We start from the raw sequence: 13,776 nt of genomic DNA, 5'->3' as shown, positions 1-13,776 counted from the left end.
TGAACAATTGGTGATGGCATGATCACAACAGATCACCATCTCAGGTGAGCTTAACAGTCAAATATCATCAGCAAGGAAAATATTCACACACTTTTCCCTAAAATAGAGAAACACTTTGGATACAAAAAGACAATTATTATTAGCAAGGAAAGGACTTCTCACCTAAACAGTCACACACTTCTCCCTAGAATTAACACTCTGGATACAAAAAGACAATTATTATTAGCAAAGAAATGATGACTTCTCCCCTAAATATTCACATACTTCTCCCTAGATTAGAGAACTTGTTTGGACATACCAAAGAAACCACAACAATTTTTGTTAGCCATGAATGGACTTCTCTCTTAAAACCTCATTGACAAATACTTAGACTCAAATTCTTCTCCCTAGAAATGAGTTGTTTTGATAGGAAAAAGATAATTAATCCTGGTAAAAAAAGGACTTCTCCATTTCAGATATGCATACTCCTTGCTGGAAGAGAAGATTAAATATATAACAAACTAGGGCTGCTTTTGAGAAACGTGCATGTCTCCCACAACTGCCTAATCATCTGAATAGTAGTATATGAGTCAACCATGCACCAAGACCTCAACTGCCTTATCAGACTTTCAGTGCTTTGATTATCAAAAAGAAGTTTCAAGGGCCATAATTCCGAAGTGCCTGGGCCAGTTTGGCTAGTTATCAGACTTGGCCGAGGACTTATTGGCAAACACATTTTGTTCAAGTTTGGTGAAGATTGGATGAGAAATTTTCAACTTAGAGTGCGGACAAGATTTGTGACACAGACAGACAGACAGACACACACACACACAGACAGGAGTAAATCAATATGTCTCCCACACCACTGTGTGGTGGGAGACATAATGAAGTAACTGTTAAAGATCTTTTATCCATCAGATTTCCATGCTTCCTCCTGCTAGATCAATTTCCAAGGAAGTAATAAATAATATTATGACTCATAAATTGCCAGTCAATATTTTGTACTACCGGTACTGACCATTCCAACACAAGTTTACTGAGCTGACGTCACGATCTGAGAGAAAAACTTTCTAATTTATTCCTCATGTCATGTAATAAAACTCTTACTGAATGACTTGCAAGTCAAAACTGTTATTTTTGAATTTAGCAGCAATTTACTTATTAGTTTATACTAATTTATTCGATTGTGAAGCAAGTTCTACAACTTATATTAATCACTCTCAACATCTCATTCCTGATGGAATCCATCACCACGAGGGTAGGAGAGAATAGAGGCCAGTTTCCCTTTTTAATGCTGAACGCCAAGCAAGGGAGCTACTGGTACAATTTTTCACATCTTTGGTATGACATGGATGGAGATTGAACCAACAACCTCCAGCACTCGACGCAGATTCTCTACCACTAGGCTATCGAGGCGGCTAAAAATTTACTTAATAAGTATATAACTCCAAATAAATGTGGACTTTAATGGAGGACTTGCAGTTTGCAAAATGGTGCATTTATTAATGGTAGGGGGAGTGTTTATATGGGAAAATATGGTAACTGGTAAAAAGACATCATCATATAATTATAACCATTTCCTCATTGAGCACATTTTTTTTTAAAGTATATAATGTATATAAAGTAGTCACTTGAACAGAAATCTATGTGAAATAACTAAAGTCCTTCTCCCCGGCTATTCAAATTCTATTGTGTATGAAACCCATCATTACAATAGGTAACAGTTAATGGCCATGCGCCACACTTTAAAATGCAAAACCACAGGTATTTTTATATAGAATTTTATATAAAATAGACTCTATTTTGACATGTGTCACTGTTCATAGTCTGGATTTTCATGCTTTTTCAGTGACAATTTAAGGTTAAAAGGTAGGACTGAAGCAGGTCTTTAAGTCAATCAAAAACAGCAAAGTCATCTCACTTAATAATACATGATATGTATAAGATGAGTCGTGCCATGAGAAAACCAACATAGTGGCTTTGTGACAAGCATGGATCCAGACCAGCCTGCACATCTGCGCAGTCTGGTCAGGATCCATGCTGATTGCTTTCAAAGCCTTTTGGAATTAGAGAAACCATAAGCGAACAGCATGGATCCTGACCAGACTGTGCAGATGATCAGGCTGGTCTGGATCCATGCTGGTAGCAAAGCCACTATGTTGGTTTTCTCATGGCGCAGCTCAGATAACGTTAGATGTTCTTTGTGGGATCAATTTCATTTAATAAGCTATTTCTGTAGCCAGATGAATTTCTATGAAATTATTCAAAAGGATTTAAAATTACCAAGACAACATATTCTTTACTAGTTTCGACCTTTATGTCTTCGTCCCAATTCTAACAATGGATTTCAGAGGAGAAGGTATTCTTATAAAACCTGTAAGGTCATTTGGAAGCATACTTGGTTTGATACAGTATTTCATGAGGTAATGAAATGTGCAACATTCCTTATACCAGCTAGCCCCAGCTTAAGCGGAATTCTATTATTAGTAAAAATGAATGGATTCAATGATACCAAAGGAATTTAAAATTGAGTCCAAAGATGCTATATCTTCTTCTATGGGACCACTTTTTAGCAATTTCTGAAGATGGTCACCAGACAATAATTCTTCTGAGATAGGTTTCTATTCTGTTCATCAATTCTGAAGAAGATATCTTAAGAATTGTGTGTATGTACACAGCAAAAATAAGTCCCATCAATAATTTTTTTTTCTTCATGGTCTTAATATGACCATTTCTCTCAACACATGTATGTTTTCACAGCAGATGACATTATGTGGACTTTTATACCTGCAGATGACATTATGAGGATTTTCACAGCAGCAGATGACATTATGAGGACTTTCACAGCAGATGACATTACGAGGAATTTCACAGCAGCAGATGACATTATGAGGACTTTAACAGCAGATTACATTATGAGAAATTTCACAGCAGATAATATTATGAGGACCTTCACAGCAGCAGATGACATTAAGAGGATTTTCACAGCAGCAGATTACATTATGAGGACCTTCACAGCAGATGACATTATGAGGACTTTCACAGCAGTTGACATTGTGAGGACTTTCAGAGCAGATGACATTATGAGGACTTTCACAGCAGCAGATGATATTAGCAGTACTTTCACAGCAGATGACATTACGAGGATTTTCACAGCAGCAGATGACATTATGAGGACTTTCACAGCAGCAGATGACATTATGAGTACTTTCACAGCAGATGACATTATGAGGACTTTCACAGCAGCAGATGACATTATGAGTACTTTCACAGCAGATGACATTATGAGGACTTTCACAGCAGATGACATTTGTAAAGACAAAGGATGAACAGAATGTGATCAAAATTGCTCGGCCTGCGCCTTTGACTAATGGAAACAAATAAAACTTGGTTCAAGCCAGCAATGTTCTCCTTTTACTTTCTAATTAAGTCTATGTTAATTCTAACACAAACATACAGTTTTTATTTTATTAAGGGCCTTAGTAACAAGGTCAAATTGAATTGTTTTGTTAGGGGTCTACAAGGCAGAATGGATTTATATTGTAAGGAATAAAAGGCCAAGTAGATTTTTAGGGGCCTATAAGGACATGTAGATTTATTTTGCTAGGGGCTTGCAAGGCTAAGTGGATTTATTTTGCTAGAGGCCTGCAAGGCTGGAAGGATTTATTTTGTACATATTTTCCCTTACCAAAAGTCTGTCACATAGTTCTGAGCCCACCACGACTTTAGGTATAAAATTCTCTGTAATTTTGGTCCCAATGTCTTCTGGAATTCTTTTGATTCTTTCTTGAGATCTTGAATAATTTCTGAGTTTTCCCCATACAGTGGCTTCAACGACTCAATCAGACCTTTTAACGTCTGTTTCAGAGGAGGAACTGGCTGTCTGAAAATAAGAACAATTACATAGACTGTAAAGCACCCCTTTTAACAGTTAATGGTACTATCCAAATTGAAAGATGGACAAGTTTATTATAGAAATTTAGCAGGATAATTCATCTGAGGCTAAACTAAACAAATTTTGTGGTTGCACAAAATACTAACATGAAATTGCAACAATCAAATGAAACACCCATTCATTCCATTTTAAACAATGAAAAGCCAGAACCCATGTACCAGTGAAATACGGAAGCCATTTTCCTATAAAACATAATTTTTCATGCCCCTGACATCAATCAATTTTACATTTCTTTATTTAGCCAAGAATGTGCATTATATTGACAATTTGTTCAGGAAAACACCTGTTTACTATAAAATCATTTATTTTCGTGGTTATGAAATTTCGTGTTTATGGTCAAAATGGCAATTTTGTGGGGATCTGAATTTGTGGATTTCAACTTTTGAACATAAAATGAACGGAAATTTTTCTAGTTCGTTGGGATTAAATTTCATGGATTGACTCAATCACGAAATCCATGAAAATTAGTCCCCCACGAATATTAGTGATTTCACAGTAGTTTACAAGATATTTAGGGTTGTTTGTTGTTGTTTTTTTCCAAAGAAATACATGTAAATAATTTATGATTATAGTATCTTTAGTTGACAGTGTTTAAGTAGTATAAATAAATCATTGATATTATTTCTGAAAAAAAACACACAAAAAACTGAATATTCTTTTAACATTCAAGTATTTATCTACCAATAACAAACAACAAAAGCATGATCATTCATAAATTGTTTGTATATCTTCAGTAGTATACTAAATCTTATCAAGTTTTTATTAGATATCAAATCATACTGATTAACTATCTATATACTGTCAATTATATATATACATGTAACACAGCCAACTGCAATTAGTGGTTTAATATCAATTTAAACTTCACATTAAAGTCTGGCCAATGGCCTTTAAAGGGACACCCCTATAGATTTTAGATAATAATGATAGAATTTTAATTAATGATAATACTGGTAATAGGATTAATACGAGTATGTTTTACGATTATGTCTGGCTTTTTATAGTAGAAGTCAATTTTATCTGTTTTCATAAAATTAAAGCATCAATGACATTATACACTGAATTAATGTTTTTTATGATCTATGTTGTATACTGATGTAAAGTGAAGACTATAAAAAGAATAAATATATAGATTTATGTAAATTTTTTCGCAATTTAAAAACTGCATACTTTAATTAGTAAAGGCCAAAGAAATAAAATGCAAACATTATATATTATGTATGTGTTTTGGAACTTTTAACCTACAACAGCACTCTTTTAGTCAATAAAACATCATTTGAGCCGCACCATGAGAAAACCAACATAGTGCATTTGTGACCAGCATGGATCCAGATGTGCAGTCTGGCCAGGATTCATGCTGTTCACTAACGGTTTCTCTAATTACAATAGGCTTTGAAAGCAAACAGCTAGTCTGGCAATCACTAAATAATTTAACCATTTTGAAATTTTGAAGTTGATCTGTCCCTTTAAGGTTATCTTGACATTATATACTTAAATTCTGAGGTCAGTTTGCTCAATGTATGTGGGCCTTCCTGTAAAGTTTTAAAATTTTATGCGAAAGATCTTTTATACAGGTTATGGTAGTGGACTAGTGGGCCAGAAGGGAGGAGGGGTCATATTGGAAAAATGAGGCAAACTGGTGTCTTTAATAATACCATGGAGGTAATATAGAGATGGAGTGCGGACGAAGGCACTTCAAAGGTACACTGTGCGGCACCGCGGCTTTGTTATCCTCTGATAAGTACCTGTCAATCAATAGTAACTAGGTGTTAATCGCATGTCATGTTATTCCTTACGGAGTTTATCGATTGAGACCCTATGAACAGCCGGAATAGTCCGATGATGGGATCGGGATGTTCCGATATTTTCCGTTTAGTAACTACCTGACATTTCAAATACACATTCTGGCGTCGTCATCTTGGCAATTAAAACTGACAAAATACACGCATTTTCATGTCATCCATAGTCATGCAATTATAATTGATTTACAACGAATGTGTTCTTTTTGGAAAGACTTTATTGTAAGTGTTACTTATGGCATATAAAGATTACGAAAATTAAGATTTTTAAGGGATTTTCTTTTCCAATGAATTAATTCAAGTAACAGGTAACAGGGATGTGGAGTGATTCTGACAATGGCTGGCCATATTGACACGTGAACACCCAACGATAGAGAAATGATTAATTGCGAACATGTAAAATGCGAATTTGATTGGTGGCACTATTTATGCGCAAATTTGAAAGCTGAAACTATACCGGAGGGTCCCTGGATATGTCCAGAATGTAAAGACAAGAAAGATATGAATACGAAATTTCACTTTATAATAAATGAGATTATAACGTAATATTACTGACTTACAAATCCAATTTTAGCAGTACAGAGTGTATATGGATATAAAAACATGTCTTGTCAATATGCTTGTACATTCTAGGCGAATAAGTGAAATGCAACGCACATATTTTTCAACAACAACCAAAAAAACAAAAAAAATGTCATTTGCAGGTGCTGTCCTCCAGATCGTGCTACAACATTGTAGAAAAATGTTCCTTTTTAACAGTGAGATTTTACACCAGCTTCAAATCTGCGAAATAAATTAAATAATTGAAAAAATGAATAGATATAGAGGATAATTGTTGGTTTCGGTGTAATATCACGTTATAATTTCACCGAGTGGGCACCAAAAGTGATATTTTCACGAGTGGCGCAGCCACGAGTGAAAATAACAACTTTTGGTGTTCACGAGTGAAATTACCGTGATATTACATCGATACCAACAATTTTTCTGTTTATTTTATGTCTAAAACTCTACTTTTGTTGTGTTTATTTCAATAAAATGTCGAAATTTGCGGGAAACTTTATCAGGAAGCATTGCAAAGATGACGTCATTTTAACGACGTCATCGTCATATTGTTTCCGGCTTTCAGTACGCTCGGTTAACTTTTTGACGTTAATCCGGGTATCAGATTTGATAATTTTCACTGAGTGGCCAGTGAGTTTATCAGGATATAATTCACCGTTATATTTCGATAAACCACCGAAAAACATAAAATAAATATAGATAAATACACGAAGTTCTAAGGGGTTTGCTAACTGAATAACTGCTTAAATAAATAAAATTCAAGGTATATGAACGACTTACATAAACTTGTAATCAAGACCAATTATGTAAAATATGCAGTCTAAAACATGGTCATTATTTGAAATGCTCACAACTGCTCACGTTTTTAATACCCAGTAAATGAAAATTTGATACCTTAACTTTAATTTAACATGTCTGCATATTTTAGGAAATTTTAGGAAATCTAAAAGAATTTAGTTTAAAATGACTACATAGAAAACTGTGAACGCTTACTTTAATGAGTCACTGTTATCTGAAGAGTTTCAATATCACAGAAACGCATGCTTTAAGGAGTAGTACATTTATTCTACTGATGAATCCCCCGCAATGCGCATTGTTTGTATTAATTAGTTTCAAAATATGAAACGTGCGCATATGTCACCCACAACTTCCGTTTTGTTGAAATTTTGATGCATCTGCTGATTTACGATAAAACCGCGGTGCCGCACAGTGTGTTCAAAGGATTATCTTAATTACATGTAAAGTAGTGATAATTAGGTGTCTGTGGTGATATCTCTCGTAGGATTCTGAAAGGAGCTCAGCAAGGAATAACATGTGGTATAATAAATAATTATCACCAATTATCTCGTCCGCACTCCATCTCTATATTACCTCCATGATAATACACTACTCCTATTTCATTACAAGAAACGCGGCAATGCCACGAAACCAGGTTTTCAACACTTTTCATAAGAATAAACAAGAGTGCCAGAATGTCACAATATACGTCCGTCACAGCAAATTTCTTTACTCTAGCACCTGTATTTGCAGATGTAATTTTAATTTTGTGGTTGTTTAGTAATCATTGTAATTCTTTTGTTTTTCTAAGTCCACAAAAAAACTCCTTACCAGGTAGAGATACCTTAAAATACACCTAAAATTAGAAAGTAACAACTATGTTGTACCACAGAAAAGTGGTCTTGGTTTTCCCTAAGGTCAATTATAAAAAAAGTTACAATATAAGTTATTCATAGTAACAACTAAGGGAATTTAATCTTAAAAAAAAAAAAAAAAAAAAAAAAAAAAAAAAAATACAAAATTTTTTTTTTTTTAAGTCCACACAGAAATCCTTACCAGGTAAAGACTGGTCAAAATACACCTAACAAGAATACCGCCTTGCGGGTGCTGACGCTCATCTGATTGTTTTTGTATAATAGAAATATTGTCCTACCCATGATTTTCTAAGTCTAAAAAGGGCCATCATTCTTGCAAAAAGCAGGATAGAGTTATGTTTCTTGATGTACAGTGTCCACTTATGATGGTGAAAAACTGTTGCAAGTTTTAAAGCAATAGCTTTGATAGTTTATGAGAAAAGTATACTTAAACATAATACTCAACCAAGAAAATGATTTTCTAAGTCCAAAAGGGGCAATAATTATTGCAAAAAGCAGGATGGAGTTATGTTGCTTGCTGTACAGGGTCAGCTTATGATGGTGAACAAGTGTTGCAAGTTTCAAAGCAATAGCTTTGATAGTTTAAGAGAAAAAGTTCACCTAAACATAAAACTTAACCAAGAAATCTGATATTTTCTAAGTCCAAAAGGGGCCATAAATCTTGCAAAAAACAGGATGGAGTTATGTTTCTTGCTGTACAGGGTCAGCTTATGATGGTGAACAAGTGTTGCAAGTTTTAAAGCAATAGCTTTGATAGTTTAGGATAAAAGCTGACCTAAACATAAAACTTAACCAAGAAAACTGATTTTCTAAGTCCAAAAGGGGCAATAATTCTTGCAAAAAGTAAGATGGAGTTATGTTTCTTGCTGTACAGGGTCAGCTTATGATGGTGAACAAGTATTCCAAGTTTCAAAGCAATAGCTTTGATAGTTTAGGAGAAAAGCTGCCCTAAACATAAAACTTAACCAGGCAACGCCGACGCAGACGCCGACGCCGACAACCGCTCAAGTGATGACAATAACTCATCATTTTTTTTTCAAAAAATCAGATGAGCTAAAAATTGGATGTAACATGCATGTTGTACTACAGAAAAGTGGTCTCGATTTTTCCCTAGGTCTAGTAATGAAAAAGTTACAATATAAGCTATTTATAGTAACAACAAAGGGAAGTAATTCTAAAGAAGGGAACTGCGCAAGACACTTCGTCTCATGATGGTGTATAATTGTGCCAAGTTACAACAAAATCCCTCTATGCATGAAGAAGATATGCTCCGGACAAAGTTTTCATTCTTGTATCCTTTGACCTCTAAGTGTGACCTTGACCTTAGACCTAGGGACCTGGTTCTAGCGCATGACACTCCGTCTCATGATGGTGAACAATTGTGCCAACTTTCATCAAAATCCCTCCATGCATGTAGAAGATATGCTAACCCTAACCCTAACCTAACCCTAACCCTATTTTTAGTAACAATGACCTTGACCTTGATCCCAGAAACCCCAAAATCAATCCCAAGCTACAACTTTATATAATTTTTCTATACACCAAGTTTCATCATGATAGCTCATTCCTAAGTTAAGTTATTGACCGGAAACCCTTTTTCTATTTTAAGAAACAGTGACCTTGACCTTGACCCCAGAAACCCCAAAATCAATCCCAGCCTTTGTCTTGATATAAGCTACATACATACCAAGTTTTATTCAAATATCTTTACCGAAACAAAAGTTATTGACCGGAAACCCTTTTTCTATTTTAAGTAACAGTGACCTTGACCTTGACCCCAGAAACCCCAAAATCAATCCCAGCCTTTGTCTTGATATAAGCTACATACATACCAAGTTTTATTCAAATATCTTTACCGAAACAAAAGTTATTGACCGGAAACACCAGTTTGACGCCGCCGCCGCCCGCCCGCCCGACCGACATCTACCCCAATCTAATAACTCAGGTTTTCATTGAAAGCCTGGTTAAAAATACTTACCATTAGACACTGATTCAAAATTTGGCAATGCTCAAATCAAATATATTTACCAGTATCTTGGCTAAATTATATACAAGAGGAGCTATGATTATATATATTATACAGTAACAGATGTGTGTTTTAAAAAAAGTCTCAAGTTTTTTTTTTGATATATTTATTCTTCTCAACATATACAGGGTTATTCCCTCTATAATTTTACCTCCAGAAAAGGAGGCAATTCTAAACAAAAAAGTGTTTTTTTTCCAAATTCTGAATTTAAAAATTCCATAATGACTGTTATCTTTATAAAAGCACAACTGTTCATTCTAATTTTACTAACTGTCTTTATTTTTCAATATAAAATTTTGGGTGTGAACAGCCAGGAAACAATGGTTAACTGCTACAACAGCAGACAAATACTTTTTTTACTGGATTTCACCCTTATCCTTCTAAGTTTCTATAATGAACTTGTCCATCTTTCAATTTGGACAGTACTATTAACTGTTAAAAGGGGGATCCACCTAAAAGAGTTAACATCACTACACATTATATAGGTCATATGGCAACTTTCCAGCTTTTCGAGGTGCAGGATGACCCCAGGAGCCTCTCTGAGCATTATTTCATCACAGGCAGGCAATGTGGGTAGAACCATCTGCCTGGGATGGCTTTCTCACAAATATAAAACTCAACAGATAAAACAAAAATACATACTTTGGAAGACTCTGCTGACAGCCATACAAAGATGGATGACTTCCGCTGACCAGCTTTACCAGCAGTCCCCAAACCACTGTAGATAATGCCTGAGTTTTGGGCTGTTCATCTACAAAGGAAAGAAAAATATTCAATTCCAAGGTTATAAAACTGAGCTTGGGAGACCAGTATAAGTTTGCCACACTACCACTGGTCAGTTTCAGGTTTGAAATTCAGGACCAACCAATCAAATGTTAGAGTTTTTAGACTGGTGTCCTAATTTCAGTTTTAAAACCTGAGACCTTGGTTATTTTTTCAACAAAGTGACATACAGTCTATAAATTCATCTTTGTCACGAGACATACAAAATTTACATTCAATTGTTATATACCACTACTCGGTGGTAATTAAAGACCTGATTACAATGATTAGGCCCTATTATGATACCCCACCCAGCCACATTATGCTGGCATGAGCTGACAAGTCCTAGGAATATCCTCTTAATGCCGAGTGCCAAGAGAGGTAGTTTCTAGAATCATTTCTCATGTCTTAGGTATCACGTAGCCAGAAAGCAAACCCACAACCTCCTGCACTCAAAACAGGTGCTCTATCACTAGGTTAATGAGGTGGTTAGGAACCAAATCCCACTTAACTTTAAATAATATAAAGCTTACACATCCAGCCTCTGTATGAGAGAAGAATCCTGAGTGAGTATCTACGTATATACAACAATATAATGAAGAACACAAATCCTGCTACACATGACGTCAACAGACTTCTAACTAACAATGGCCATTCTGAAATGTAAAGTAAGAGGAAAATTAAGTCAAAAATTTCAAGCTGTGAACAAAAATGCAATCTTATCAACTTCTGATTTATAAAAGAGTAAAATTTGACTGTGTCACTGCAAACTTATATTCTACTGATCAATTGGTCATGAGTTCAATTCCAGTGCAAGGCATATGTTCACCATATTTATCTACCAGTGCTATATTACATACACATATATCTAACTCGAAATAACAAATAAGCGTTATAAATCTAAATTCAATATTTCAAAATGGGAATCTGTAATAACGTGGGTATCAATGACATCCCTAGTTTAAACATGCAATTCTTTGATATATTGGTAGTTAATCAGATATGTTGTTGCTAGGCATTGTTGCTTTGATGATAAAAGCTTGGATCCTGAATCAAGGAATAATTCATATTCAAAATGCATTTGAGCCACGCCATGAGAAAACCAACATAGTGGGTTTGCGACCAGCATGGATCCAGACCAGCCTGCGCATCCACGCAGTCTGGTCAGAATCCATGCTGTTCTTTTTTAACACCTATTGGAATTGGAGATACTGTTAGCAAACAGCATGGATCCTGACCAGACTGCGCAGATGCGCAAGCTGGTCTGGATCATGCTGGTTTCAAAGCCACTATGTTGGTTTTCTCATGGCACGGCTCATTTAAAGTTCCATAAGGCTTAAAAATTTATGCTAAAAACAGATAAAACAGCTGTCAAAACAGAATGTTATACATAATTACATAATCAGAAAAGCATTACTTTCAATTTACTGCACATGAGTTATTTTATTACTGCACATGAATTATACAGTTGGAGTCATTAATGAAGGTAAATAAAAGTAATGGATTCAATAAAACTTTCTATATTGTAATCAATATTCAAATTTTCACAAATATTGCAGAAAACAGTTATGGAAAATAGGATTTAACAAGAAATTGATATATTTTATGTTCAGTACCAAACATTCTGGCAAAAAATTAAACAAAGGCATTATGAGGCTTTAAGTTAAATTCCTGACTTGTGTCTTTACAACTGAATCAAAGTTTCATGAGAAAAAATCTCGAGGAAGTTGAAACAACTGAATACTATTGAATAAACTTAAATCACCTTTTGGTATATGTAAACATTCTTCCATCCAGCGAAGCTTTGCTGTGATTGGCTGAGCTATTGACCAGTCAGTAACGAGCAAGATGGACAACAGACCAATCAGAACTTCCAGGTTCCATAACTTTGTTGGCCACATGCCATTCTTTATAGAGTTCCTGAAATATGTAGTTTAACTTCTATCAGAGAAAAACAAAAGCAGGGATTTGTTTTAAGTAACCCATACTTAGATTTACCCAGCTATAAGATGATTCTTCTATAAGACGGGCTCCCAAAATCAGCATTATTTTGCAGACTCTTTTATAAATACTTTAGGTCAATGACACTGACTCACTTATTAGGTGAGGCAACAGATTACCGTAGGTCTGATTTCAAAATAACAAAACCTGGTGTTACAGGAGAGTAAACATGGTACATAAGTTTTGTTATACTAGATGCCATTACTTTTAATATCACAAAGTCTTGTCAATTTCAAGTATAATAATTAGACATAATTTATAGCAAAAAGTGTTTTAACCCTATTTAGGCATGATGGGTGGTTATACGTTGGGCGTAATAATTTATTATTAGTGTGACGTCGCGTATTACCACCTGAGTGTATAAATAGTGTTAAAGCATGATTTTGGTATAAATTATTTCGATTCTAATATGCCCTTAATCTAAAACAGTAGATACAATATAGTAGCACTCTTTCTTGGTCGCAACAAAAACATTGACGTCACTGTACGTTTAACGTGACATCATTCTAGCGTAAGAGTGTTTTAAAAGAGAAAAGCATATTAGAATAACAAATATTCTGAAGACTATAAATTAAAAAAAAAAATTCTAAAAAAATGGTACTGTCCAAACCGAAAGACAGATAAGTTCATTATAAAAACCAAGCAGGGTAAGGGTTAACTGCTTTTTGAAGTTATATAGATAACCTTTACTTTGATAACTTATCATAGCAGACTTTGTAAATATTTATTAACTGTACATATTAATAATAACATACAATAATGTATAATATTATGAGCTTAAAATAAGTTTGATTTTCCTTCTAACATTTTTTTATTTGGTTTAAGGTTGCACCAGCAATATTATTACACACAGCCACCTTCAAGCTTTGTTTAGGCCATAATAAATTACCGGTAATTCCTAGATTATCACACAAATTTTAGGGGAAGTATTTTATTTTTTATTTTTAAAACTGTATGCAGGGGTTTCATTTTATCCTGGAGCAGGGATAATTTCACTGTTTATCAACATGAGAATACATTTCAGTTTAAACTCACAAAATC

The 13,776-nt window shown here is 34.6% G+C and overlaps 1 protein-coding gene across 2 annotated transcripts in view; it reads right to left on the bottom strand.

Moving 5' to 3' along the window:
• LOC123542183 (carnitine O-palmitoyltransferase 1, liver isoform-like) overlaps window positions 1-13,776 on the bottom strand; it is a 72,630-nt gene that overhangs the window by 50,444 nt on the left and 8,410 nt on the right. For both annotated transcript variants that reach the window (XM_045327882.2, XM_045327883.2), the window contains exons 2-5: window positions 12,500-12,654; window positions 11,268-11,390; window positions 10,615-10,723; window positions 3,668-3,862 (exon numbers count right to left, since the gene is read on the bottom strand). In XM_045327882.2, coding sequence (XP_045183817.2) covers window positions 3,668-3,862; window positions 10,615-10,723; window positions 11,268-11,390; window positions 12,500-12,654 — 582 coding nt within the window. The remainder of the gene's footprint in view (window positions 1-3,667; window positions 3,863-10,614; window positions 10,724-11,267; window positions 11,391-12,499; window positions 12,655-13,776) is intronic.

This window comes from Mercenaria mercenaria, chromosome 19 (assembly GCF_021730395.1).
Source record: "Mercenaria mercenaria strain notata chromosome 19, MADL_Memer_1, whole genome shotgun sequence".
Taxonomy (NCBI): domain Eukaryota; kingdom Metazoa; phylum Mollusca; class Bivalvia; order Venerida; family Veneridae; genus Mercenaria; species Mercenaria mercenaria.
Note: the sequence above shows the minus strand (reverse complement) of the source record. Positions and strands in the feature narration are given on the sequence as shown.